Source organism: Curcuma longa, chromosome 2 (genome assembly GCF_044706935.1).
Source record: "Curcuma longa cultivar G26 ecotype Majalengka, Jawa Barat chromosome 2, ITB_CL_G26_1.1, whole genome shotgun sequence".
NCBI lineage: Eukaryota > Viridiplantae > Streptophyta > Magnoliopsida > Zingiberales > Zingiberaceae > Curcuma > Curcuma longa.
The window spans coordinates 7,610,803-7,638,755 of NC_133862.1; the positions used below are offsets into that span (position 1 = coordinate 7,610,803).

Sequence of the window (27,953 nt, forward strand, 5' to 3'; positions counted from 1 at the left end):
TATTAATATGATAATGATAAAATATTAAAAAAATTAAAAAATTATGGAGAATAATAATAATAATTTTTTATTATTATTTGAATTGGTTGGATTATATGAGTTCGGATTTGGATTTAAAATTTCAAACTGAATTTGAATTCTAATTGAGAATTTTTAATAATATTCATATTTCAATTGGATCGGAATCCATCCGAATTGACATTGTTAACTTAACACACCTAATTAAAGCTCTAGAAATTCATGGTCGAGAGAATAAATATAGAACATTAATAATATTAGTTCTAACTTCTAAGGTCGACAGAATAAATATAGAACATTAATAATATTTATGGTGGAGAGAATAAATATAGAACATTAACCCACCTAATTAAAAAAAGTTTTTTATTATTATTTAAATTTCTTGAATTCGTCGGATTATATGAGTTCGGATTTGGATTTAAAGTTTCGAATTGAATTTTAATTCTGATTATTTTTTTAAATAATATTTTATTTCAATTTAATTCTAACCTATTACGCATCCGAATTGACATTGTTAAATCAAATTGACTTACCCGAATTGACACATGGTATAATATTTCTACAAATTGTTTTAACATCATTAAAATCCTTAAAATAAAATTTATTATAAAAATAATTTCATAATTAAAATTGTGTAAAAAAAACGCCTCCCTATTTATGCGTTACACAGGGTACGATGCGCAAGGGAAGTAGGAACTATCGCTGCAACCCCGCTCTAACGCCTCCTCCCTTCCATTGGAGTTGGCTGCGCCGAAATCGCCGTACTTCTCTCCTCCCCCGAACCGCACCTTCTCTTCTTCTTCTTCGATCTCTCTGTCTCTGGCGATCGTTGTAAGTGGTGTTTGCTTTTCTGTTAATCTTTTGCTTGTACAAAAACCTTGAAAAATTTGCCCCTTTCGCGTCGGCGGCGAGGAGGGTTGGGTCTGACGAAGGGATTCATCGTGATCGGTTAGTGCTGGTTGGGGATTTGTGTTTTCACAATCTTTTTTCTGTTTCTGTTTGGTTTTCTTCTGTTTGCTCCACATTGTCATCGTCTTGGATTGAAGAGGGCAGCGCTCTTTCTTCTCTCCGTTCCAATTTGTGTTGGCTGTTTTGTTCTATGCATATCATGACAAGTTGTGTTCTAGACAGCATGCTATGTGCACTTCTTCAGTGTTTATTTTGGTTAGTTTAGCTGATGTTGTGTGCTTTTTTGGCAGTCGGCATTGAATCTATGGTCCGCGCACAATCTCAAAGAAAAGATGGTGTTGGTAGCTCCAAGAGCAAGGAAGCCCCCCCAAAAATGAAAGACCTGCACGATTTGAGCATTTCTCCGACAATGCAAAATGCTAATTCTAGTAGTAAAGTTTCTAGCGGCAAAGGGAAGAACAAAATAGACATGGTCGCCACTAGTTCTGGACCCCAGGATTCCTCTACATTGAGGAGATCCGCTAGGGAATTTCGCATGCAAATTTCAACCACGTCAAATTCCAACTTGAGGAAATCAGTACGGCTGGAAAACCAAAACTTGGCCACCCCTTCAAAGAAGGCGAAGATAGAAAGGGAAGTCAAGAAAGTGCATCAGAATTCTCTAAGAAGGTCAGAGAGGATTGAGAAATCTTCTGCCTCAAGCTCCTCAAGTTCTAAGAAGTCTAGCAAAAGCTCAGATTCCTCCGTGAAGAAGAAAGGTCAAGTAGTGAAGAATGAAAAAAAGAAAGTTTTAGTTGCTGAAGGAGAGGTTAAGTCTAAAAATCTCAATGAGAGAACTCCTCTCACGGGTAAAAAGAGAAAGCTGATGAAGGCTAGGACCTATAGAGCTTTATTATCTCCACAACCGGCTAAGAAAGTTAGAAAGTCAGGTATGCATTTCTTGCTTGTTTGTACTAATATTTTCAAAATTGTACTTATTAGCAATCTTTTTCATGCTATGTAAGGGTGAGCAAAAATTTGGTTAAACCGATTGAACCGACCGAATTTAAAAATTCGGTTCGGTTATTTCGGAATTTCGATTATTTTTTTCTAAAAAAATTGATTAATTCAGTTAATTCGGTTCGGTTTCGGTTTTAAAATTTCTTATTCGATTAAACTGAATAAACCAAATAAACTAAATTAATCTAAATAAAAAAATAATTTATAAATTTGTAGGTAAGTAAACTTATAAATTTCTAACTAATTGGTAAAATTTTCATAATATTTAAAAAATTCGGTTGTTTCGGTTGAAAACCAAATTAATCGGTATTTTATTGGTTCAGTTTGTTCAATTTTTATTTGAAAATTCAGTCGGTTCAGTTAGTTTAAAAAAATTCGGTTCGGTTCAATTTTGATTAATTCGGTTCGGTTCGATTCGGTTTTAACTGAATACTCAACCCTAATGCTATGATTAACTAGTATTTAGTGTCGGCCTTTGTGATTCTAGCTTAATGAAACTTGTGACTCTGGTTTGATATTTTCATGCTACCTGACTTCTGCCTGGGCACCTTCTAGATTCTGCTGAAACACAGCATGTGCGTGATTCGCTAGCTGCTAATTCTGAAGCAGTGTTGGAGGGTGGAGATGGTTGCTGTAAAAAGATCAGTGAGCAAAATGTGGGACTTTGCAAAAAAGAGATAAAAGAAGATGCAGTGTGTTCTAGTTCAGGTTTAAAAGAAGATTCAGAGAAGGCCCTGGGAGTTGAAGGAGATGCAACTTCAGCTTGTGTCGATGCAACTCCAAACCTTATTAAAGCAGTAGCACCCAAGTATACCGATAACTCGGAACATTTTAAATCCAATGATAACTCATTGCAACCTACTCTTGGAGTAATTTCGATGGAAGAAACTTTACATGATGCATTTCAGAGAGTGTTGGATGCTGATGACAATGAGCCGGACGCATGTAAAAAAAATGCAGAAGATATGGAGATCTTGAAGCCAAAAGCATTTTCGTTTCCGCATAGAACCAATTGTGCCGATACTTCTAGAGAAAATGAGATCAGTCCAGTGGCTTCCACAAGCTCCCTGCCAACTCATTATCTTGATCCAGACATGCAAGTGACACCCAAAGGAAAGGATAAACTAGCTCAGGGAGTTCCTGATGAAGATGTTTGTCTTTCAACCTCTGCAGCTAAGAGGGAAAATTCTGAGAAGTGCACGAAGTGTGTAAAACTACAAAGGTCCTTGTATTAGAATTATATCTTATTTTTATCCTTTGGCGCACACGTTTTTTTTTCTTTGATGTTGGGTCGGTGGTTTGATTGCTGATGTAATTGCTAATTTTTGTTTAATGTATTGCAAACTATGTGCAGGGTGCAAGACATGCTTGCTACGGATTCCTGTTGCTGCATTGCTAAAAGGAAAAATGATTTATATTTCGCTCCTCTTGAGGTTCAACCCAATTTCAGCATATTTATTTTGTTGCAATTTTGTCTTTCTCTAATTTGGCTTACATCATGTATAGTGCAGAAATTGTTATTATCTTGGATTTGCTGGTTTGTTTTGTTTACAATGCAGTTCTTTGGTTGTGATCAAATTCAATGTTTCATCTAGTTCCAGATTCAATTTTTGGGTTAAGATGAAATGAGATTTAGCACCATGATACTGTGATCTCCACAGCTACTTGCCAAACGCTAGCTTTTCTGGATTGCTTATAGTTCTAAAGTTTGAATTTTGACAAACACCCTTATGATTGAAGCTGCTGAGTGCTTGGCATGCTCATCATCATGTACTTTTGGTGACATGGCATGGCCGAGGGTTCATCAGCACTCAAAACACAGAAAGACTCAGAGGGGTTACCTTGTACGATCGAATTAAGATAGAAAATAATGACCATACTGTGCACTTGTTCTCCTAAATTATTATAAGCATATAACATTGTTTTGATGCCAGGACATGACATTGCATAGATTTTGATGGTGTAAGAATCACAGCCAACCTTGGGCTGTTGGTACTCACTGCTTGTTGTCATTGGCGGTGACGGTGCCAGGATGGGACAATGTCAGTCTGTAACTAGAAAATAAAAGTTAACTGGTTTCAATATAATCGTGAGATACTGAATATCTGCCTGTAATGTTCTTTAATTGCCAAATCAACCACAATAGGAAGAATGAGGTGCTTAACTATCAATTGTCTGGAAACCCAATTTTTCTTATAAATCTGCCAATTTGTTCCATTTCTGATCAACCACTCTAGCGATAACTATGATAACAGCAAAAGAGAAGAAGAGGAATGAATCTGACAGCAAGATGGATAGGAGAGACAGAGAAGTTGTGAGAGGTGGATCAGGACAAGATATGTACTTGAAGGAGAGCTGCAGTGTATTGATTGTTATTATCTCTTGGCCTGATAACAGAAGAAGCAAAGGTAGGAGGGAAGGCTATGGAAGGACAAGAACATGCCCAAGTTGTTGTAGGCTTTGTTTCGTTTTACCTCAATGTGTGAAGGCACAACGGTGAAAAAGAGAGTAATTGTGCCCTTAAAGGGGTATTTTTTAAGACAGCCCCATATGTGTTTGAGCCTTTGAGGTACTAGAAAGAGAGTCAAACACTCAACACCATTATGTTAATAAACACAAACATTTCTAACATATAACTTACTAAGCATAGACTGTAACATCAATGCATATAGCAGAATTTTAAAAGAATGGGGAAGGGATACACGTGTTACTCAATTGAGAGATAGTTCAACTTTATCTCTTCGGCCTGTAATTTGCTTTCTGTCATTTGACCACTTGCTGTCATCTTTCTGTACATATTTGCGAGCTCCTGTTACCTTTCTTAACTAATTACCTAAGTTCATATCTAATGTATCGATTGGGTTGGGCACGTGCAATTTCATTCTTGCTCCACTTTTGGTGGAATCTTGTGTTCTCGCCGATTCTTTTCCAGTAAACAATTTCCTCATTTTTCCTGTCTGGCCTGCCACATGTCACCAATGAGAGAAGCACAAGAAACCATTATCTAGAAGGATGAAAAAAAATAGCAACCACTTCTGTGGGAGGATGAAATTGGGTGATTCCATCTCAATGGAAACCAGTTTTCCTCATTAGTTATGGCTCCCTTGTCTCTCAGGAAGAATGTTTTTGCTTTTGTTAGCCTATAATGTACCAGAAAAAACCAATTTCTCCCATTAGCAAAGTACAGACTGTGAAACCTATTTTCTTGCAATGATATTCCTGAAGTAAATCCAATCGGCACCACCTTCATTACAGTAAGCTAAAGCTTCAAAAATTGAGGGCTGGAAAAACATGTTGGGTTTTTAGACTGGGCGTAGATTATCTTAATGTTAGAATGATATTGACAGGGATTGTCAGTGAAAGAGTAAATATTGATGGATGGTAATGCAAGTGGACTAATTAATATGAACCAAACAATTTTTCCTTAAAAAATGTGTAATTAGTAAAATGCCTGTATCGTATTGGTTACTCAGAATATTATTTTGTATGTATATTCTGAACTCTCATAAGATAGAAAGTAATAATGTTGAAATAACATAAATTTATTAAATTTGAAATCAGTTGGTTTGTGAATGCACCATTAAGAATTGCTTGCCAATTTCATTTCTTATAATATTGTTTCTTTTTCTTTGCTTTGCTTTTTCCTGTAGGTAGTTGATAAACAATTTGCTCCAGAAACACATGAAATTGATGCCAATGCTGTGAAAGAAGATGAGAAAAATGGAAGTCTATTGTCAAAAGAAGAATTAGATGCGGCAGAAAAGTATTGACATCTAAGCTTTCTTTTGTACCTGTTATATATATGTTATCAATTTAGGTTAAATGATTACTTTTGTTCCTTAATTGAGTAGTATTGCAATTTACACATCTAAGCAAAGTATATCATGATGTGCATATGAAGGAATAGTAATTAATTGAGGCCAAATAAAATTAGAGTAACATGAGTATCAAAGTTAAAAAGATGAAATAGGGTATCTTATTGGGTTTATGTTTTTGCCATGATCCACTTTACACTCAACTCAAAATGCTCCTCCCCAATAACACACACTATAGTGTTTGGTCACTATAAACTTGATGTTCAAATTCGCTAAATACAAGCTTTGCAACTTATGTACAAGTCACAACCTCTACCCTTTTGACTAAAGTTGAACTGCTTCCTTCCCAATAACACATACACTAGTGATTGGTTACTATAAACTTGATACCATTAGCTATACTTCTCACCCAACACACACAATATTAGTAGTTTATCACACCACTCACAACATCCTTAAGTATGCGGGGGTAGTGCACACATACACTCTCCATAGTTATGGCATATACTTGATGGACAAATTCTCTTCCTCACAACTATTACTGTCAATCCCTCATGACAAAACATTGACAAACCAACCGACCAACAAATTCGAACACCACATCACATCCACCTCCAACGATGATACCCTTCTCACTAGCAAAGCAAACACCAACTTGATGACTGAACAAACTACTCTGACAACATATAAAGGTCACCAGATTTTTGAGCGCTTGACATGACAATGGATTAGTAACATCTAAAGAACTAAAGAAGAACATATAACCTACAATCCTCAATCATGATCTTTTGACATTGAAGCTTGGCTTGGTTGCACGTACAATTGACATATCACCATATATGGATATAGATGCGGACATCCTACTTGATCAAGACAAAGCCAACCTAAAGAGAAAGGTATCACTTAATTCTGGTTGGCGGAGAGGCTCATCGTTATAATCTAGCTGTATTTAACCTACTCACTTTCTCCCTCTTTTCTCTCCCTTCTTCTCTCTCTCTCCTCCCCCTCTCATTGTTTTTCTTTTTGTCATGTTCACTAAGATGAGAGAATTTGCATGTTGCCATTAGCTTGAAATCCTTGGAAACCTGTATAAATGCTAGCTTATTCATTTAACCTCACGAAACTTCTTTATTAGTCCATAATTCACAATGTGAGATTAAGTGATATAATTATAGTCTTCCTTACTTTAGGCTTGACATGCCTTCAAGTACCAAAATCTAGCTCATCCTAGAATCATGCCTAATCATAAAATCATCCCTAATTGGCAGAATGTGAGGCTTGATGTTGCCACACCATCAGATATATGACCCGTTTCACACCTCACTGCATATGATTATGCTTGTTCTAATACCAATTTTTTAAGCCTTGCTTAGATGAGAGATACAACCTCTTAACCTCTCAAGCTCAACCACTGACATAAACTACTAAAGTCCAAGTCAATAATAACTCATCCATCTAAATTGGAGTATCATATCTTCCTCATCACTTTTCCTTTCTTTCATATTTCCTATCTGCTCACTCTCCCTCCTTTCTCTTCTCAGCAAAGATTGTGCTCTGAAGAGTTCATTGTTAAATGGACGATGGTACCATCATCTTTTTCTTTCTCTTATTTCCTATCTGCTTGCTCTCCCTCCTCCCTCCTCCCTCCTCCCTCCTCCCTCCTCTTAGCAATGATTGTGCTCTGAAGAGTTGATTGTCAAATGGATGAAGGTACCATCATTAGAGCTGTGCCCTTGAACAATGTCTCCTTTCTTCAGACTACCTCTCCCTTTTTCCTTGTTCTTTCTCTCATCTCTCTTCCCTCTCCCTTCCTTCTCCTGTGCCTCTCTCTCTTCTTCTTTCTTGCTCTGTTTCTCTCTCTTATTCCTTCTCCCTCTTCTCTGTTGTTCTTCCTCCCTCTTCTCTGTTGTTCTTCCTCTTTCCTCAACTCTCATTTGTCTTCCTACATCTTCACCCCTATCACCCTCTTCTTTCTCTCTCCCCATGATTTCTGTCCCTCTTGCTCTCATGCTCTTCTTCCTTCCTCTTCCTCTTGCATATTCCCCCTAGCTTCTCCTTTCCTTATTCCCTTTCCTCTGTATCTTAGTCTCTCGTTCCTCTCCCTCTCTCCTCTTTCCTTCTTCCTGCTTCCTCTACCACTTTTCTCCTTCCTCCTTATTCTCGTTTTATTCTTCCTTGTTGGAGCATCATTGAAGCTTTTTCCTGGGACAATGGCAACAGTGAGAAAAGTGCAGGAAGAAAGAGAAGTAATAAAGAGAAAAAGATTGAAAAAGAAAACAAACAGATATTTCTTGACTAAAAACTGCCAACTGAATATCCTAGCAAGCTTTTTGTTACTTCAATTTGATAGAATAACGCTATATTCAAAATTTTGTGATATTTTCATATAAATTCTAAAGGACAAAAAATTGATCTATGAAATTACAATAATACCTGTAGCTCATGCATGGTCATTTACCCTTCAACTCATTTAATTGAATTGTTCCAGTAAGAGTGGATGGATCTAAATGTTTCTTCTGCTTAAATAGGCCAAGTTGTTGTGTATCCCCAGTTTGTACAACCAGTGTTGATAGCAATATGGAAAAGGTACTACATCTTTGTAACTATTTCTTTGCCATTCATTGAAAAACATTGATTAGTTGGACTATGAGCTGCTTGATGTTATATTTAATTGTTTGCTCTCTTGATATATTATATTAGATGAGTGAGAGTCCCTATTGCCACATTTTGGGTAGCTCGAAGAAAGATATTTGCTCAACTGTTATGAAGGAGCAGTTGGTTGAAATTCAAACAGATTGCCATCCTAATGCTTGTGTTCTTTGCAGACAACCAGAAGCAGAATTGTAAGTCTCTTTCTTCCACATCAATATAGTGTCTATGCTAATTGATACATTGTAATTCTCAGATTGCTGATAACCCATAGTTTTTTTGTTGGCAATACTTACCTAGAGCTTTTGTTTCTGTGTGAAGCTAAGATTATCTGCTAATTAATAATCATATGGCAAGTTTTGCCTTGATAACTACTTCATTATTCTTATTTTATAACAGATCTTTTGGTAAATATCTCACAATCATAGGTTCTGTTGTGGTAAAGGATGCAGCATAAGCTATCATCTTTCTTGTTTGGATCCACCCTTACCAAATGCTCCTGCTGGTATTTGGTTGTGTGTTTCTTGTATAAAAAAGAAAATAGAGTTTGGTGTATACTCCATATCTGAAGGGATTGACTCTATTTGGAATGTTACAGAAGGTGAGGAAAATCAACAATTATTATACTATCTTGATAGACTATTAGGCCTTTCATAAGTTGATAATATTTACTTATCCATGTCATGGTTCTAGGAGGGCAGAATAGCAAACAATACCTTGTCAAGTATAAAGGTCTTGCACATGTTCACAATCAATGGATTTCAGAAACACAGATGCTTCAGGAAGCTCCTTCACTTCTTTCTAAATTCAACAGGAAGTACCAAAAGAACTGGGTTGGTCCATTCATGAACTTAATTTTATTATCGTATTTTTGTAGCATAGTGTATATTTTGTCGTACTTTTATTGATTAACTTAATTCTTTTTCAGGTTGTTAGATGGAAGCAGGAGTGGACTGAGCCTCACCGGCTACTTCAGAAACGATTGCTGGTGCCCCAAGAACTAGCAGATCAATTTTTTGACAGACTTGGTAATAGCTTTACAAACTGCTACTGTGAGTGGTATGTGAAATGGAAAGGCCTTGGTTATGAAGATGCAACATGGGAGTTGGAGAGTTCACCATTTTTACACACACCTGAGGCACTGTCACTAATGAAAGATTATGAGGTTCGTCTAAAGGGAAAAGCAGCATTTGATTCTTCTAATGGTGACAAGGTTGGTCATTATTCAAGGAAAGGACTTTATATCATAGATACTTTTCTTCAATGCTCATTGAAATTACTTTATACCTTTTTCTGAAAAGTGAAAAAAATAAGTTCATTTGTTTTTCTTTGGTAGGCAGTAGGTTGTGTACCCTGAACCAAGTCAGCTACTATTTAGTAGAGATAGTTAGTTGACCCTCAGACGGAAGTATCCTGATGATTGAATGGACATAAATAACTGATTCATATACTTATATATTTGGTTATAGATTTTGTAGCATATCTCAAAATATGAGTTGCACATATTGTTCTAGTGGACAACCAATTTTCATTGCTGTCCATGAATCTTATTTGCATATAATTTTTCAGGTTCCTAGATCTTCATTGTTGTGTGGTAGTCTTGTTTGCACACATACATTTTTTTCTTCATATTTCTAGATATTCATTGTCACGTGTTAATTAAATAGCTGTCATAACTTTAGTCTGCATCACATGTGGGAATTTTTGTTCACATCTTTACACAAGATTAGGATATCCACTGAAAATATGCTGCTTATGCGTGTAATTGCGGTAATTGTCTAGCCATTGTGCATACTTCCAAGCAAGATTTTTATGCTAGTTGCTTTGTTTGGCTACTTTGACATGATTAAGTTATCATACTATTTAAGCATAGTTTTCTCAGAAGAAAAGGAATCAACTCAAGAGAGGTGACATATAGTTAGAAAATTACCTAGTTGGAAGAGTTCCCTAATAAAGTCTCCAATAGGAGAGATTAAAAAGTATCATTATGATTACAGAGAAATAGGCCATAGGGATTGCATTATCTTGTATTTAATCCTCCCATCAAGATATCAATCATTGGTCCTGTCCATCTTAAATATGTTTATACCATTGTTGTTGTAATTCTTAGTACTATTTGCTTACATATTTTATCTAATTCTGACTTACATGGGGAGCAATTATTTGTCATTTTCTGATCATACAGTATTATCCTTTTGTCAATGCATGTGTTTTTTGCAGCTACTAATGAGACTTGTTATCCCAGGCTCTTGAGTTTAGGAGGAATCCGTTTCGTAAATTAACACGGTTACCTGATGGTTGTCCTCATGGACTTGATAATCATCATCTAGATTCTATCAATAAACTTCGTGAGTTTTGGCACAGAAGTCAAAATGCCCTTGTCATAAATGATCAGGTATAATTTGATCTTCAAATGTTCAGTATTTCTGTTATATTTTCCACACATTTTTTATTGAGCACCAAACATAAATTTCTGTTGAAATGTCATATAATTGTAGAGCCAATGAAGCATGCTTTTCTGCAATCATTTAATGTACAGATGTATTGCATTTCTATGCACTACAATGGTTATTTGCTTGAGGAGCAATCAAGATACAACATGTTTTTCAATACTTGGAAAACCTCTTAAAGATGTTTTGGCAAAACTTAAATAGTGCAGTCTGGTAAAGTTCCTCATTAGGATGATGTGGAGCAACTAAATCACAGATACAGTGGTGCTTTAGATATCATGGATTAACTATTCAATGGCAGTGAGAGATTTGATGAATGTAGCATCAGGAAGATAAATGGCTGATGAAAATGAATATGGTTTTTGATTTCTTGTGCAATTGTTGTATTAGGCAAATTGAAAAACTGTATGATTATGGTAACCCTGGTCATAATTTTTATTAGGTAAAGGTCTTGGATGATTAAGAAACATCACATAAAGTTTGTGATATTGAGATATGGTGTTGATATGGATATGGGGAGTTATTATAAAAAATAAAACAAAAAAATATTCCTATTCATGATAATTAAGTTTGTGCAAGTAGATAGCACTGATGAAAATGACAAATAAATTCCATCATGATCTATCAACTTAGTTGCAATCTGTCATTGATTTCTCTTATTTATTTTTTGAAATTACTAGTTGTCATGGGATTGGGATCATATAACTCAAGAAATCTAATTAGTGACTATCTTTCCATCTGAACTATCTGTTATTCTTGTTAGTCAGAGAGTATGAATACTCAATAACTATTGGGTATGTTGTGAAATGAGACAATGCTATTCTTTTTTGTCAGGATATGAATACTTCTTCATGCTTTGGATTTTTGCATCAACATTAGTCAAAGGAAAAAGATTTGATTTTTTTGCCTTGTTATATGTTTTTCACACTCGAATTACTGACCATCCTATTTGTCTATTATATGTTGCTACTCTTTTGTATTTCATTGCTACACTAACTATGTGAATTTTATTTTTCAGGAACGGGTTATTATATCCATCCTGTTCATTATGTCCTTGCAATCTTATGCATGTAGGCCTTTTCTCATCATCTGCCCGTCAACTTCTCTCTCAGTATGGGAGTCAGAATTTCATCGCTTGGCGCCTTCCGTCAATCTTATTGTCTATAATGGGACCAAGCATGTTCGCAATGTGATTCAAAATTTAGAATTTTATGAGGATGGTGGTTGCATAATGTTTCAAGTGCTTGTTTCACATGTTGATGCAATTATTGAGGTAAATTGGTTATCTATTTGTAATTAGCAATCTTATTATCATTTTAATTTAAATACTTTAATTGAAGACTTCATGCCCTAGAATAATGCATCATATGTCTAAACTTATATTTGTTCACAATATTGCATGAAATTAATGAATTCAAACCTTTTGGCATGACCCTGAACATACAGGATTTTGATAAATTAGAATGTATCGGCTGGGAAGCTCTGTTTGTTGATGACTGCCAGAATTCTAAAATATCCAAACATTTGGAATTTCTTAAACGCCTTCCTACCGGATTCAGGCTTCTCCTTCTTAGTGATCTGGTGAAAGTAAGTATTAATATCATCCCTTATGAAGGCATGATTCTGTTCTTGTCAACTCTGTTAATGGTTTGTTAACTCTTGAACAGGATAAGATTGCTGAATACCTCAACCTCCTCTCATTTCTTGATTCAGGGATAGACAAGAACTCGGCAGTTGCAACTAGTTCTGTCTCAAACAATGCTATTGATACACTTACTTTATTGAAAGAAAGATTATCGCATTATGTTGCCATTGAGCGGAAACCTGAATCTTCAAAGTTTTTGGAGTACTGGATTCCTGTTCACCTTTCAAATGTGCAGCTTGAACAATATTGTGTTACTTTGATCTCAAGCTCTATGTCTCTTCGTTCATGCTCAAAAGATCTTGTGGGAGGTCTTGGTGACATTCTTATCTCAACTAGAAAGGTTGGCCTTCAATTACTATCTGATCAACATCATGGGAGTTTGATAATTTGTTGGAGTTTGTATTTTATAGTTCTTGTTGTAGTTCATTAACATATCAAAAGTTTTTTTCACAAATTCTGTTTTTTGTTTTGTGGCAGTGTTGTGACCATCCTTACCTTGTTGATGACAATTTGCAAGGTTCACTTACAAGAGATCTACCAGTCACTGACTACTTGGATATTGGAGTAAATGCAAGTGGTAAGCTACAAGTACTTGACAAGATTCTTCAAATGGTTAAAGACCAAGGGTTAAGGGTGATGATTCTTTTTCAGGTTTGTGATATATAATCTTTTAGGCTTCTCTCTGTAACTTCTGAATTCTTTTAGGTCATCGTGCTTGCACTTTGGCTTTCATTATAATGAAAGTGTATGTACTGTGCTAGTTAAGATATTGATTCTTTGTCTTTATGTGAACAAATGTGCTTTATTGCTACATGCTATATTCTTATCTGGTTAAAATTGTTCAAGTTTACTGGAGATAATGAGTTTTTGGTTATGAGGCAAATTTAATTGTTACATAGTTTAAGATGAATATAAGTATCTTGTAATTTGTCTAAACACGTTTAATATTATAATCTACACATTCATTCTGTATTGTTAAGTCCAAGAGTATAGGCAGTTTATTGTTTAAATCAAGCAGTTTATTGTTTTATTCATCTAAGATATTGGTACTAACATAATTGTTTTTCTAATTGTAAGTAAAAATTCAATTATTTACTTCATTTTGGCAAATTTTACTTTCATAATTTGGATCCTAGTTCAATGTGTTTCCTGAGGGCCACATGAGTAATTTATTGGTTAGTGAATGGAGTGTAAAACGTATGTTAGACAATGATGAATGAGTATTTGCAAGTATTCAATTTCTTCAATTTTCTATTATTGGCTTGCTATGCATTTCTTGCTATCTTTCTACAAATGGATGGCCACAATTACAGAAATCTGAAGCAGATCTATTATCACATGCTTAGCATAGTCAACATTAAATTAAGATTCAATACAAAGATGCCATTTTTCTGTAAAAATATGAGGTTCCTTAACACTACTTTTTGTAGTTTTAAGACGATATCATGTTAATTCCATGTGGTATAAATAGATTAGTTGAAGCTTGAATTGCAGAGAGAAACTCAGAAAAAATAATTATTTTAAATTGTGTATAACTAGAATTGAATATAGGGAAATGTAGTTTGGATGACAAGGAAAGAACTGAGGGAATTGAAAAGATGAATGCACATGGATTTAATGTAAGACCTTTAGATATCTTAGATCTATTATTAAACCAGAAAAAGATATTGTTGAAGATATCACTCGTATGATAAAGAGTGAGCATTTAAAACTAGGAGCTTTGGAAGCCTTGTGTAATCAAGGTATGCATTTATGCAGTAGGTGGAATTTTATAAGATTTAAGTACAATTTAACATACTCATGCACAACAGTGTTAAAAAGGTCCATCTAATGGAGATGAGATGCTAAGATTATGTGTAAGTTATTAGAAAATTCCAAGAGTGAAGTTGACCAAAAAGTCTTGAAAGAATCCAAATACATTTTAGCCACAGTCATGCCTTCTGCATGACTGCCCATGAAAATGAATGTCCTCAATGTAGAGAATCTTAATAATAATACTCAGAGGAACTGATTTGGATAAAAATGAAAGATGTTGCTAATAACTTGACATAATTTTTCAAAGTATGGACAAGGAATCTTGAGATTATAAATGTCTTTCTTCTTTCAGCCACATACCCTAGAGTTTGTTCCAATCCTCAAGGAAAATGACCTTTTTGACATTCATGACACTTTCCAATCTGATTGACAAGTGATAAAGATAACACCTTCATATCAAACTCATTGTCTTGCATTGAAGGTGTTGAAGAAAACTGAGACCGTAGAAGAGAGTCACACTCATACCAAGCTGAGAGGGAAAATATTGTAAATCACATGTAGATAACTCGGACATAAAATTCAATCATTAAATACTCCATAAGGGACTTAACTCATAATTAAATCTCTAAAATTCTTATAATTATTTTAGCATTGCCATTAGAGCCTTATGTGGGACTCGAGGAAATTTTCTCTTATTCTCATTCTTTCCGACCTCACTAGAGTTGAAGCGTTGACTTTGATGCCATGTGAAATTCAAGGAGGTCCAATCTCATCAAAAATGGCAGTTAGGTTGAGATTATCCTAATATTTAAGCATGCCCAGTTGGATGCCATTTAATTATGCGACTAAGGGGAGGACATTATCTCTTATTGTTTCAGTAATCAAAGGTCAAATAAACAGTAATGATTATTCAATTATTTCAAATATTGTGTTGTTGATGTTACTGCAAATTTTACAAACTCATTCATAGTCATTTAATCCATTTTATGCCTTTTTAATGCAACAGACCATTGGAAGAACTGGAAAGATTTCAATTGGTGATATATTGGATGACTTTCTTCGTCAGAGATTTGGTGCGGAGTCATATGAGCGTATGGACCGGGGATTAATCATGTCAAAGAGACTGGCTGCATTGAACAAGTTCAATGATAGGACGAGTGGAAGATTTGTATTCTTAATTGAAAATCGTGCCTGCTTACCAAGCATTAAAGTGTCATCACTTGATGCCATAATAATCTATGATAGTGATTGGAACCCATTGAATGACCTACGCTCCCTCCAGAAGATAACCATTGAATCACAGAATGCTCAGATACTTGTTCTTCGTCTTTATTCATCCTTCACGGTAGAAGAGAAACTTCTGGTGTTAGCGAAACAGAACATGCTACTTGACAATAAAATTGAGAACGTAAACTCCAATGTCTGTCATTCACTACTTAGTTGGGGTGCCTCATATCTCTTTCGTAAACTAGATGAATTTCACCATCTTGATTACTCAGATAAATCAACTGAAGATTCCCCAGATAAATTGCTTCTGATTAATGATGTGTTGGGACTGTTATCAAATTTACCGGACTATGCATCGTGTGAATGCTCTATTATAGTGAAGGCCCAGCAAAGTGGAGCATCTTATTCAAGAAACATTATTTTGGTTGGCGAGAAAGAAGGAGCATCCTCCTTGGATAATGATCCACCAAGTTTTTGGTCAAATTTACTAGATGGAAGGTATCCTGAGTGGCGATACGTTTCAGACCCATTCCGAAGTCATAGAAGTTGTAGAAAGGTGCATAGTTTGAATGATTCTGCAGAGCAACCTGAACCAGAAAATGATGTACTAAACAGGAGGAAGAATAAGGAAGTTAGTGGTAGTACCGTTGGTAGAAAATATTCAAACAGTTTGCTTCAAGGAAGAGAAGCTGAAGGCAAGAATACATTGCTGTCTAGAAATCCAGTTCGGCCATCTATTAGATCATTAACTAAGACAGCGATTGTTCCAGATAGCTTGCTAACAAAGACTGGTATTGCAGTATTATTATTCCATTAATAATCTTGATTGGTTGTGTTTTTCATCTTTTGTTGTGGACCTTTGTTAATCTCCTTTTTTTTTGTGTGGGTGGGATTCAGTTGTTGCAGAAGTTCATTCTATAAGTCAACAAAATTCTGTGCCGCACGGGTCTCCAGTTTCTGGTGGTACTTCAGATGATACTCCTCATGAAATTGACTCAGAAGTGGGAGAAAAATTACGCACTGCTCAGGGGAACCTTCATCTCATACTGAAACCAGAGTTATCAGAACTGTGTGAAATATTGAAACTTCCAGTAAGTAGTTTGGAACTTTTGAAAATGTCATATGTTTCAGCAATTGTTGTAGCTTTTGGAGATTTTGTATCTTTTCTAAAATATGTATAGTTAATATTCTTCAGTTCAATTAGCTTGCACTTCATTTTCCAATCCTTCAACATTAATTAAAATCATCAGTGCTTAATTGCTTTAAGTGCACTAACAGCTCATCTGGAAACTCATTCCCACTAGAATGGTGTCATTTTGGTTCTACCCAATTTTGGTTTGTTGAGGCTTAGAAAGAATGGTAGTACAATAGAATCCATGGTTGTTAAAAGGCTGATACAAATATGAATTTTCCATGCTGGATGGGTATCAACAAACCTTGATTCAATTATTCCTAAGAAATTGGCATCTTAAAAAGCTGTGAAGTTTAGAAAAAAACTAAAATTCAATGAAAATGGTCAGAAATTACTTAGGTTTCACTAGGAAATGAATGGAATAAATTCAAATTCAAATTACTTAGGCTGACTCAATTCAAATTTGGTTATATTAAGAGTGAAATTGGATGGTATCGAGTTAAAATTTTGTCCAATTGAAATGATTTTGAAAATTCAAGTATTCTAACATTCTCGTTCATCCCTACTTGATTCTTAGTGAACTCACACTAGGAGGGAGTTACTGAACATACAAAAGTTTATTCAATGATACACAATCTCAAAACTGCAGAAGTAACTATATCATGTCTAGATTGAAGAAACACAGTCACTAAAGTAATAAAAATACAGAAGACCTCAAAAAATCCATGTGATAGTTCTAACTACAATAACAATAGCGTCTCAGAGCAGCAATGCAGCAGTATTCCTAATAACTTGACTCGATGCCTCTACTGGTCTCAGGATGATCTGAAATCTAGTTTAAAAGTACATGTTAAAACTGATGGAATTAAAATATCTCCATAATGACATGATATTGTCCACTTTGGGCCTAAGCCCTCATTGCTTTGTTCTTGGGCTCTCCCCAAAAGGCTTCATGCCAATGGAGATATCTTCTATCCTTTTAAACTCATGATTTTTTCCATGTGTTTTAAATGTGGGACTATGTTTGCACCCTTGCAGCCCAACAATTCCCCCCTCAAACAAAAGACCACAGGCCCCCCTCAAACGGAAAGCCTCCGTTTTGATGTCTGAATCCTCGACCCACCAGGACTTTCTGTCCCTCGGTCCACCCGACCTACTAGGACTTCCTGTCTCTCGGTCCACCCGACCTATTAGGACTTCTTGCCTAGCCGCAACTAGGACTTTCTACCTGGTGTCTGGTCCTCTTGATTCAGACACGGGAGCACCCACTTCCGTTGTTTAAGGTTCAATCTACATGGTTTAGATTTGGATCATGGCTTTTTCGGCGGTTAACCCGGTGAAGAACGACCTCGCTCTAATACCACTTGTTAGAATTGATGGAATCAAAATATCTTTACAATGACATGATATTGTCCACTTTGGGCCTAAGCTCTCATGACTTTGTTCTTGGGCTCTCCCCAAAAGTCCTCATGCCAATGGAGATATCTTCCATCCTTTTAAACTTATGATCTTTTCCATGTGTTTTAGATGTGAAACTATGTTTGCACCCTTGCAATCCAACAGTATAATTATCAACAAAATTGGTAAAAGAGCCTCCCGAAAGAAATCAATTAAAAGATTAGCTAATGCAGATACATCATAACTTCTCATATATATGATGTGTCAAATTCTATCTCAAACTTTTATGTAAACTCTTGAATGGAGAAACTGCTTGCTATGCCATAAAGGGGTGCATACCACTGATATCAATTGAGGGGTAGTGTCAGCAGTTCAGTTGGAACTAATGAAACCTTGTTGATCGTCGAACAGGGGTTGACAATGCCCTACCACAGGCCCATGATATCTCTACTTTTGCAATTTTTGATTTAGCATCACCTATTTATCACCAATCCACATCGTTATGGTTATGTGGTCTTGAATTTAGTAATAATAAATACTATAATACCTATATGTGATGCAGGAGATTAACTAAAACTTAATCACTCGTGCAAAGAGCTGACTGGACAGGTGGGAACAAGAGAAACTTAGCCTACTCTGCATGATGGGAAAGCATAACTTTGTTATAGGAATCAACAGTATATGTATCAATGGTAGCCATAAATGTAGACAATATACATCTAAATGTGTCCATAAACATGGGTAACTACGATGCAAACTAGTACTCACATTTGCATTAGCTTTGATCATTGTACTTGCAATTATCTATTGGATTTGCAAACTACATCTCACAGACATTACTTTTTAGGTATCCCAATATCTCTGAACAAATTAAGTAGAGATACTGCATAGCATGGTAGGGATCTTACTAGACAATACTGGTAGTTGTGTACCAATTACATTATCTACTTTATCATACATGACCTAAGATTTGATGTGTGACTAACTGGTGAGGCCAACTGCATGATTGTTAGTGTTAGATTGAACTGTAAATGCAGCTCCAAATATCGCAAGAATTTAGATTTAATATTACTAAGATTTCAGTACTGACTTCTTCATGTATTGGTTGCATAAGATATATACCTGTTATCATGTTGCTAATGTTCTTTAAAACTAAATTTTGCTTATTTTTTTCACCATTCTTGCTCGGAAATTTTACTTGCAATTGTGGAACCTCCAAATTCTTTACTTCTGAAGTTGCATATACCCTCTGGTGTTGGTTGCATAAGATACATACCTGTTATCATGTTGCTAATGTCCTTTAAAACTAAATTTTGGTTAATTCTTTCACCATTCTTGCTCGGAAATTTTACTTGCAATTGTGGAACCTCCAAATTCTTTACTTCTGAAGTTGCATATACCCGCTGGTGTCCTAATCACCCTATGCAATAATTATCCTTTTTCTTGAACTGTAAGTAGAAACATAGTCATATTTGACTGCTACAGAGTACCTCTTTAGTCATCCCATAACTATATATGAATCTGATAGAAGAAAATGATGGTTTTTGAGGTTTATTTCACAGCGTGAGGCAGAATAGAGAAGTATGACAGAAAATGAGACATTTTTTGAGAGGTTGTTGACTATTGAAGCATATAAACTGAAAGCCTGTGTAATGCAATGTAATAAATCCTGTGTTGATTCTATAATCACCCGTACAAAAGATTGACAAACAGATTTGTGTGATTTTTGTACGGTGCTGGCTGATATACTTGAAGTGCTCCAAAACTTCTATATATTCTTTTTTTAAAAAAAAATAAAAAACAACAGCAAACAAGTTAACATGAGTTTGTTATTTTTGATTTGGATTTCATATGAAATTCATCCTTTCCTTTATCTGCTTTCTCAAAACCTTATAATCTTTTCAAACAGCAATAATAAATTTTCAATGGTAAAATAGGGGGTTTATTCATATTTTTTGATTTATATGAGCAGTTTTATGTGGTTTCTTTGTTGGATGATTTATAATTGCAGGAGAATGTGAAGGATATGACTCAACTTTTTCTTGAGTATATAATGCATAATCATCATGTCAATCCTGAACCGGAAATAATCTTGCAGGCCTTCAAGATCTCACTGGTTAGAACAACCTTCAATATCTTTATTCACTGTTGAAAATGTGCTTGTACTTTTGCTGCACTTGTATAGTTCAATATATATAGTTTGTTCGTCTACAAGTTTCTATTTCTGAATGTTATTTTCACAGAAGCAAGAGAACTAATGGAATAGAATTTTCTTATCAGAAATGGACTTGGATCCATTAACCAATTTTTTTCTTCTTTTCCCTAAAAAGTCAAGCTTTAGCTTGCCTGACATCTATTTGTGTTTGCTTCCTATAATTTGTAGAAGGAAGTGTAGTTGAAGTTTTGGTCTACATTATCTCCACACATGTGTCCATCAAAGTGTGTGACAGGGTTGTTTTTTTAACATTCTTACATGAGATCAACAGACATGTGCAATACATGCTATGGAACACTTCTTTGATTTCGATTTTAATCTGATGTTTAACGCATATATTTTGTAGATCATATCAAACTTTTTTAATCAAATAAATTAGATTTCATTGCAGGCCTTTTATGAGATCTTGAGTATCTCTGAGTTGTGTGTACTTTCAGAAGTCAAAATTCTCCATATGCTTCCTCTATGTAAATCTGATTATTTGTTCAAAGTTTGTAACACAGTTTTTAGTTTTTATTCTCTCTCGCCATAGATAAGAGACTAATTTGAACTTTACAAAACTCTGCAAAACATTTATCTCGAATCCGACCCCTTCTCTTTGTTTAATTTGGTCATATGTTGATTTTGTACTTGGTTCTTTTGTGATTGTATACTACCAGCAGTTATGTGCTCTTTATCTGACTTTTGAAATTTGCTTTTCTTTGGGCTTGAAAGTGTTGGCGAGCTGCTTCCTTCTTGAAGCACAAGATTGACCATGAGGAATCACTTATGCTTGCAAAGAAGTACTTGAACTTCATGTGTGATAAAGAGCAGGCATCTAATGTTTATTCCAGATTAAGAATTCTAATGAAGACGTTTGCACAGAAGGATGAGGCTTCAAGGGAAAAATATGGGCCTGATGTATTAAAGCATCAACCACCTTCATATGGAGCTGATCTTACTGAGGAACATGTCTTCAAAATGTCATTAAATTCTTCAGGGCATGTTTCTGAACTCGAGAAAGATGAACCTAGAGAGGATCTAGAAGGACAGAGTGTTCTTGAACAACTAATAATGCCAGAGCAGGAGCAAATACCTACTTCTGTGACTCATACAGATTTGCAGGAGCACCCTGGCTCTGGAAATGATGAATTTATTAGAAATCAAATTAATTTGATTAACAAAATTTGCTCGAGAAGGGAAGCAGATCTCTTTGTCAAGCAAGATAAAGAAATTTTAGATTTCAACATCGACAAGGAAAAGATGGAGATAAATCTTAAAAAGGAATATCAGAAAGGGATTGAACCTTTTCTAGACTTGGTCAATGATTCAACTGAAAAAGATGATAATATTAGATTATATTCGGAAAATTTTTCAAAAAAAATGGCTGCACTTAGTAAGCACATGAGTTTGCAATATCAAAAATTGAAAAATATGCAGTCAGTTGCAAAGGACAAGGAGATTCAGATAAAGAATCATGGGTTGGAAGAAGCCAAGGCTGGTAAATTAGAGGCTGTTAAATTAGTTGAATATTTTCAGAACATTCCATTGTCAGATTCTGGATTCACACTGGAGGAGTTCAAAGTAGTGGACCAAGATGATTCTCATGATGGTTTGGAAATTGGAACATATGAGTCTAACACAACTGGGCCTCTTCAAAATGAACAAACTGACAATGTGTCAACTGTGTGCAACTTAGTTAGCACTGAACTGCCTTCAAAAAATTCTGAAGTTGCTGCAGTTTCTTCTCCTGGAGTAGCTGGTTGCGTTTCAAGTCAATATGATACATTTATTTCCCAGTCCAACAGTGTGGATGAAGTACTTAGAGATATGTCTTTGGAAGTTCAACATAGTGTTCCATTTTCAGATACAATTGACATGCACATGGATACTGATGCTCTTGCTTGTGAGTTACCTATCATGGACATAGTGAGTAATGTGGTTGATGGTATGCCTACCAATTGTGGAACAGCAATGACTGACAAGGAGGGCTTTGAAGAAGATCCTGAAAGATCATGCTTGAGAACATGCCCATCGCAAAGTATCGATCAACGCACACATATGGACAACGGCGATGGTGCACGCTTGGCAACTTTCTCTACAGAGAACCAGGTGAACTTTCATTAGTAAATTTTGAAAATTGATTATCATCTAGTCAGTTTGTGTAACTAATTAGCAAAAAATGTCTCATTAGTTGCTGATTTCTCAATAACATGGCATCTTTCTTAACTCAAATTTTTTCCTAATTAAATGAACAATCTGCAGTCATGATGCAATCAGCAAAGGGTAGTGCTTCATCATACACTAAATCTTGACAAGTGATCTATAAAGCAAATTAAGGTTTTGTTCGTTCTGTTGTATGCAATATTTAGGACATAGATGACATGGTTGCTCTTCCAGGATGTCATGCATGGATGCACTTGCATTATTTCATTCTGGCTTTTATATGTTTGAAGCAATATACATGTTTGATCAAACATACTGAAAATTGTTGCAGATAGTAACTAGTAACTAAGCAAATCTCTAGAAATTGCAGTCTAGAAAAAAATATGAGCCTTATACAATCTAGGCAAGATGAATTTATAAATTACCCTACCAACTTGATTCGCTTTATGAAACTTTGAGCTGTCTGGTGCCATCAACAAATGTAGACACACCATCAGGTGGTCTCCATGGAAGAAACATAGAATCTAGCAACATTTGTTGTAGGAAAATGTTATATGACAATCATGGATCTTATCATCACTAATCCTTACATCATCTTTTGCTTTTCATTCCTTAACAAGATGGCATTGCAAACCTTCTTCGAGGGTCAAGAACCATCATTTTATCATTGCCTCATCAGCTAATCAAAATGATTGTGTAGTTGATGTTGGACAGAAGATTAGAATGACCCAAAATCCCTTTGAATGATAATGAATCCTGTACTGAAAGCTCAATTTCACATGGACTGAAGTGCCATCTGGGAAACCTACAACTAGATTTGCCCTTTTTTTTAAAAAAGTATACCTTTGGAAAACTTATGCTAAGGTTTTCAGAATTCATATCCAATAAGCAGTAGGATATAGAGACAGTTTGACACATGCAAACTTGGAAATGATTAGCAAAATCTTGCTTCTTGCTAGGCCAGCAAACTATACATAAACTGTGGTATGAAACAAATTTTTTATCTTACATAATTTGAGGAATGTTGCTTGCTTCATCGTATTTTTCACTTAATAAAATAATTGGATGACGTTGACATAAGGTACCACCTATATCTATTCCAGAATTGTTACAGAAAACTTCAAATTGCTTAGATAGGGGTGCGCTTTCAAAGACTACTAGAATATCTGAGTTTCTTGTTTCCATTGTTAATTTTTCAGCCTAATGTTTTCGTGGCAATAGGACAACTTGTGAAGTTGATTGAGACCTATAGTGCATTTCACACTAGCTCCTTTTTATAGCATTAACTTGTAGGTACTTGGCTAGGCTCAGTAGAGCAGCTATGGATAGTTAATTCAGTTTTAAATAATGTCTATTTCACTTAACCTTCGTTATTGTTCTTCTGTATAGCAGAGACAAATTTTTTGATAGAATCACATGATCAAATCTTTGTATTAAGCACTAATTCTGACAATATTCTGTTTGGTTGTGCACCAACAGGAACTTTGTATATATGAGCATGAAAGGACTGGAAATTCACCTGTTTTGGACGGCCAAGGCATTGGGTCTACTCAAGAAATTCCCACATCAAATTCATCTGATTTTCTCACCTTCCAAGATGAAATAACCACTAATAACATTTCTGTCTCAGATTATTTTGACAATCCACTGCCTGTTGGTAGAGTCCCTGTGTTTACACACTGTGAAGATAGTACAGCTGCATCTGGAATTCAACAAGAGCCTTCCAGGCAGATGATCAGTTCTTTGCAAAATGACATGCCAGTGTCAGGGCCAGCTATGCTATCTTCTGATCTTGAGCAGTCTAATCATTCCTTTGTCCCCCAGATTGTAGATCATTCAAGTTTACAAAATTCTCCTATCGCATTGCAGAGAAGCATTGGAGATGTAACAAATATTTCTAGACAACCAGAATCAAATCGTTATCCCCTCTTTCCTCTTATACAATTAATGCCTACTCGAAATCTTCAACCAGAACCACTTAAGAATGAACTAGCAAGAATACGGATGCATGAGGATAGAATTGGCAAGATGCATGAGGATATGGTTTGCTTTCTATCAGTTATTTTAAATGCTTTTCTACATGACCTTTACTCATGATAACCTTATGTTTTTTTTTCAGAAACTGAAACTCAAACTTGAGTGTGAGCAAGAGTTGCTGAAGGTACGGAAAAGATATGATATACTTCTTCAGGATGCAGAGTCAGAATATGTGCGGTGTAAGGAGGTGCTTGGGACCATCTATGGTAAAGTGTTCATGAATCAAGTTTTGGCAGAAGAGTTTAGGAACAAATTCGTTGAGAACAAAGGGCGATCTTCTTTGACCCCACAAGGTAGGATACTTAGCAAAAACTCTTCAGTTAGGAAAGTATGGCCTGTGGATTGATGTTCTTACTCAATTTCTTTGTCTTACAAATTTTTGTGCATGCTAATCCTGCCTTTTTAGTTCTTAAATTTTTGAACTTAATTCAACATTAATATAACATTGTACTTATCATGTGTATGCTTGCAAAGATGAGTAATACATTTTGATTTATTTTTCTTGGGCAATGAGTTGCTGGTGGAGAAAATGCAATGAAAATTATCATCTGTCAGCAACCAAATCCAATTTTAGGAGCACTTTTGCTTTAGCTTCTAATGTGGGTAAAACTACCCATGCTAATCTTGGATGGTTAAATGGAAGACGTGTACTTTAGGCTGGATCACTGTAGGAAGAGGGTTTGATCCATGTGCTTTAAATTCGGTCAACGGGAGCTTAGCATGTGTCCATCGGGCTCGACAATGATGCCTTTGCAGGTGGCAACACCACATTTGGTGGACACTCACTTCAAGGCCTATAAAAAGGGCTCTTGACCTTCAGGGAAGAAAGGTTACTCCCTACTTACAGACAAACAAGTTTTCTCTACTCCCTGTAAATCCACTCCTATCCAAGATGCCACCTCCACTCATTTAGTCCCTCCATGTTCTCATTTATAATTCATGCAAATTGAACTCACATTCGCCAATCTAACTTGCTTCAACCAAACTGGTTCAGCTGAATCCAACCCATTTCAATGTCTGAGCTAGATTCCAAAAGATGACTTCTATAACATAACAATTTTTTCCCTTTAACAGTTTCATTTTCAAAAAACAGTGGACAGGAAGTGAAATAGTTCGCATGATATAGGCATTACTTAAGCGGGCCTTATACACTCTCAAAATAAGAAGGAACCCTTCTTGAATCTACATACACTACGTATATCCTTTACAGTTTTTAATAATGGTTGATCTTTATTAAGCTTGAATACTGTTTTCCTTCTACACTAATCATCCATCCCATGTGTACCCTCTTCACATAGGTTGTGAAGATCTCCACATCTGTGGCATGGGCTCATGATGTTTTATTGAAGTTACGATGTTCTATGTTCATAGTCCCATATGGACCAGTGCTTTGCTCAATGATGTGCATATATTGATAGGGCATCCTCCTGAATGAGTTGAGCTAAACTTTGATATAAAGTTGTGTTACATGCCAGGTATAGAAGGATAGCTACCAAGAACCAGTTTGCAGTCATCTGAGGTTTAGAGACTTATTGACAAAATTGGTTCTATTACTAAGCTAGGGCACTGACTTATCTTTTAGTAAAAATATTTTCTTGCAGCCATGACCAAAAGTTCATTGGCTTGTAGATGCACTGCCATTTTTAGTTGTCGGAGCTCAATTTGTGACACTAATTGTTTGTAATTGTTTAAAACTCTTGATATTGAAGTTCCACAAGCAATCCTAGGTTGAGTGTTTTGAAAGTGGCCTTGGCTGTGAAATCACATGCTTTTGTTCTAATTTTGAGACAGTTAAATGCTCACATTGTACTTGTTACTTTGTTTAAATTACAGGCCAGCGATCGTTGCATCATTTACTTCAGGCCTCCCAACCTCAATTTGTACAGAGGGCTGCATCATCCGCAACTTCAGTGTCTAGCTCACTTCCAGTTACTTGTCCAACAGCTGCTATCCCACTCCCAGTCACTCACCCAGCCGCTGCTAACCTTCCTCCAGATATGCTTCTCTCAGCGGCTAACTCACTTCCAGTTGCTCGCCCATCAGCTACGATTCCGCTTCCAGTTACTTGCTCAGCAACTACTAACCTGCCTCCTGCTACTCATCCGTCAGCTTTTGGTACGCTTCCAGATACTCGCCCATTAACTGCACAATCAAACTTACTTGCCTCAGTAAGACTTCGAGCTCCATCCATCCCTTCTGGTCAGACGGTCCACAATACATCTTCAGTTTTCTCAAGTAATTCCGTTCAACCTCACTTTGGCTCCATGCTTCCTACAAGACCAAACATTCAAGGCAGAAGTGAAACACGTGCACCTGCTCCACATCTCCAACGATTTAGAGCCAATGCATCACTGACATCTCCGAGTATCGTTCATACGAGTAGGACTAGTCAGCATTACCCTCTTGCTAATACTGGCTCAGCCACTGTGGGACAGGTTGCAGCTACCCCTAACCTACAACCGTGTTTTGTGCCAACCAGTGGACCAGGACAACCTGTCGTCTTGAATTCTCTACCTGTTTGTCAAGACGTCTCTTCGCCTAGCATTGGATTGCCACTGGATGTTAGGGACACCAGCATTGGAGCAAACCAGCAAAGCTTTTTTCAGATAAACGATTTAGTCCCAATGTTTGATAGAAGCTCATCCAATCTTCCATCAAGAACTTCTGGTTTGCCTCAGTCATCTGCAGATGTAGGTAGGCACAGTGCCACTGGATTGCCACGGGATGTTAGGGACACCAGCATTGGAGCAAACCAGCAAAGCTTTTTTCAGATAAACGATTTAGTCCCAATGTTCGATAGAAGTTCATCCAATCTTCCATCAAGAACTTCTGGTTTGCCTCAGTCATCTGCAGATGTAGGCAGGCACAGTGCCACTGGATTGCCACTGGATGTTAAGGCCACCAGCATTGGAGCAAACCAGCAAAGCTTTTTTCAGATAAACGATATAGTCCCAATGTTCGATAGAAGTTCATCGCATCTTCCATCAAGAACTTCTGGTCTGCCTCAGTCATCTGCCAATGCAGGTAGGCACAGTGCTACCTCAGATACTGTGTGTATATCAGATGATGAGAGTTGATGCTGTCAATAAGGATTCTTAATTCTTACCCATCTCCAAATTCTGTATGCTTCTGTAAATAACAGGTAACAACCTCGGGCATGCTCGACTGACCATTTTGAGATCAGGTCAGAAGTTAGGTTAGGTTGGGTAGGTTTTTGGTTAATCTTCTAGGTGATTTGGCTTTTCTTGTGTTCAAGCAATGAATTAGAGTTTTATCTATTCGTTCTTACGACCCTGTTCTGTCGTCTTCGGCTGGATACTTGTAATCAAGAAGCTTGTATCGATCGCATCTTAGTTCGATACACATTATATTCTATGTAATTACAAATTTCTGGAGCTAGTTCAACGTCAAAAGTGGTGCAGAATGTGTATATGCAAAATGTGCACCTCTTCTATGATTGAACAGTTCATACAATAATGCATTATTAGTAGATTGCTGTTGACTTTCTATAATTGACTTGGATGAACCTTCACCATCAGTTGGCAAACACATTCCATTC

At 36.1% G+C, this 27,953-nt stretch overlaps 1 protein-coding gene across 1 annotated transcript; it reads left to right on the forward strand.

Moving 5' to 3' along the window:
- The first annotated feature begins 1,225 nt into the window (after positions 1 to 1,225).
- Positions 1,226 to 27,807, forward strand: LOC141821775 (uncharacterized). Its single transcript, XM_074709135.1, has 21 exons — positions 1,226 to 1,856; positions 2,482 to 3,148; positions 3,281 to 3,359; positions 5,577 to 5,689; positions 8,270 to 8,327; positions 8,442 to 8,584; positions 8,819 to 8,991; positions 9,084 to 9,223; positions 9,319 to 9,603; positions 10,636 to 10,785; positions 11,859 to 12,113; positions 12,287 to 12,427; positions 12,508 to 12,825; positions 12,963 to 13,136; positions 15,247 to 16,258; positions 16,365 to 16,558; positions 20,009 to 20,113; positions 20,927 to 22,303; positions 23,837 to 24,400; positions 24,477 to 24,687; positions 26,228 to 27,807. The coding sequence occupies exons 1-21, from the start codon at positions 1,232 to 1,234 to the stop codon at positions 27,469 to 27,471; spliced, it is 8,028 nt and encodes a 2,675-aa protein (XP_074565236.1). The 5' UTR covers positions 1,226 to 1,231; the 3' UTR covers positions 27,472 to 27,807.
- The last annotated feature ends 146 nt before the right edge of the window (positions 27,808 to 27,953 follow it).

Excerpts from the sequence above, each read along its gene's own strand:
- LOC141821775 (XM_074709135.1), top strand. The coding sequence starts at position 1,232 with ATGGTCCGCGCACAATCTCAAAGAAAAGATGGTGTTGGTAGCTCCAAG. Across the intron at positions 8,328-8,441 it reads TTGATAGCAATATGGAAAAG|ATGAGTGAGAGTCCCTATTG; the intron begins GTACTACATCTT and ends ATATTATATTAG. Across the intron at positions 16,259-16,364 it reads TAGCTTGCTAACAAAGACTG|TTGTTGCAGAAGTTCATTCT; the intron begins GTATTGCAGTAT and ends GGTGGGATTCAG.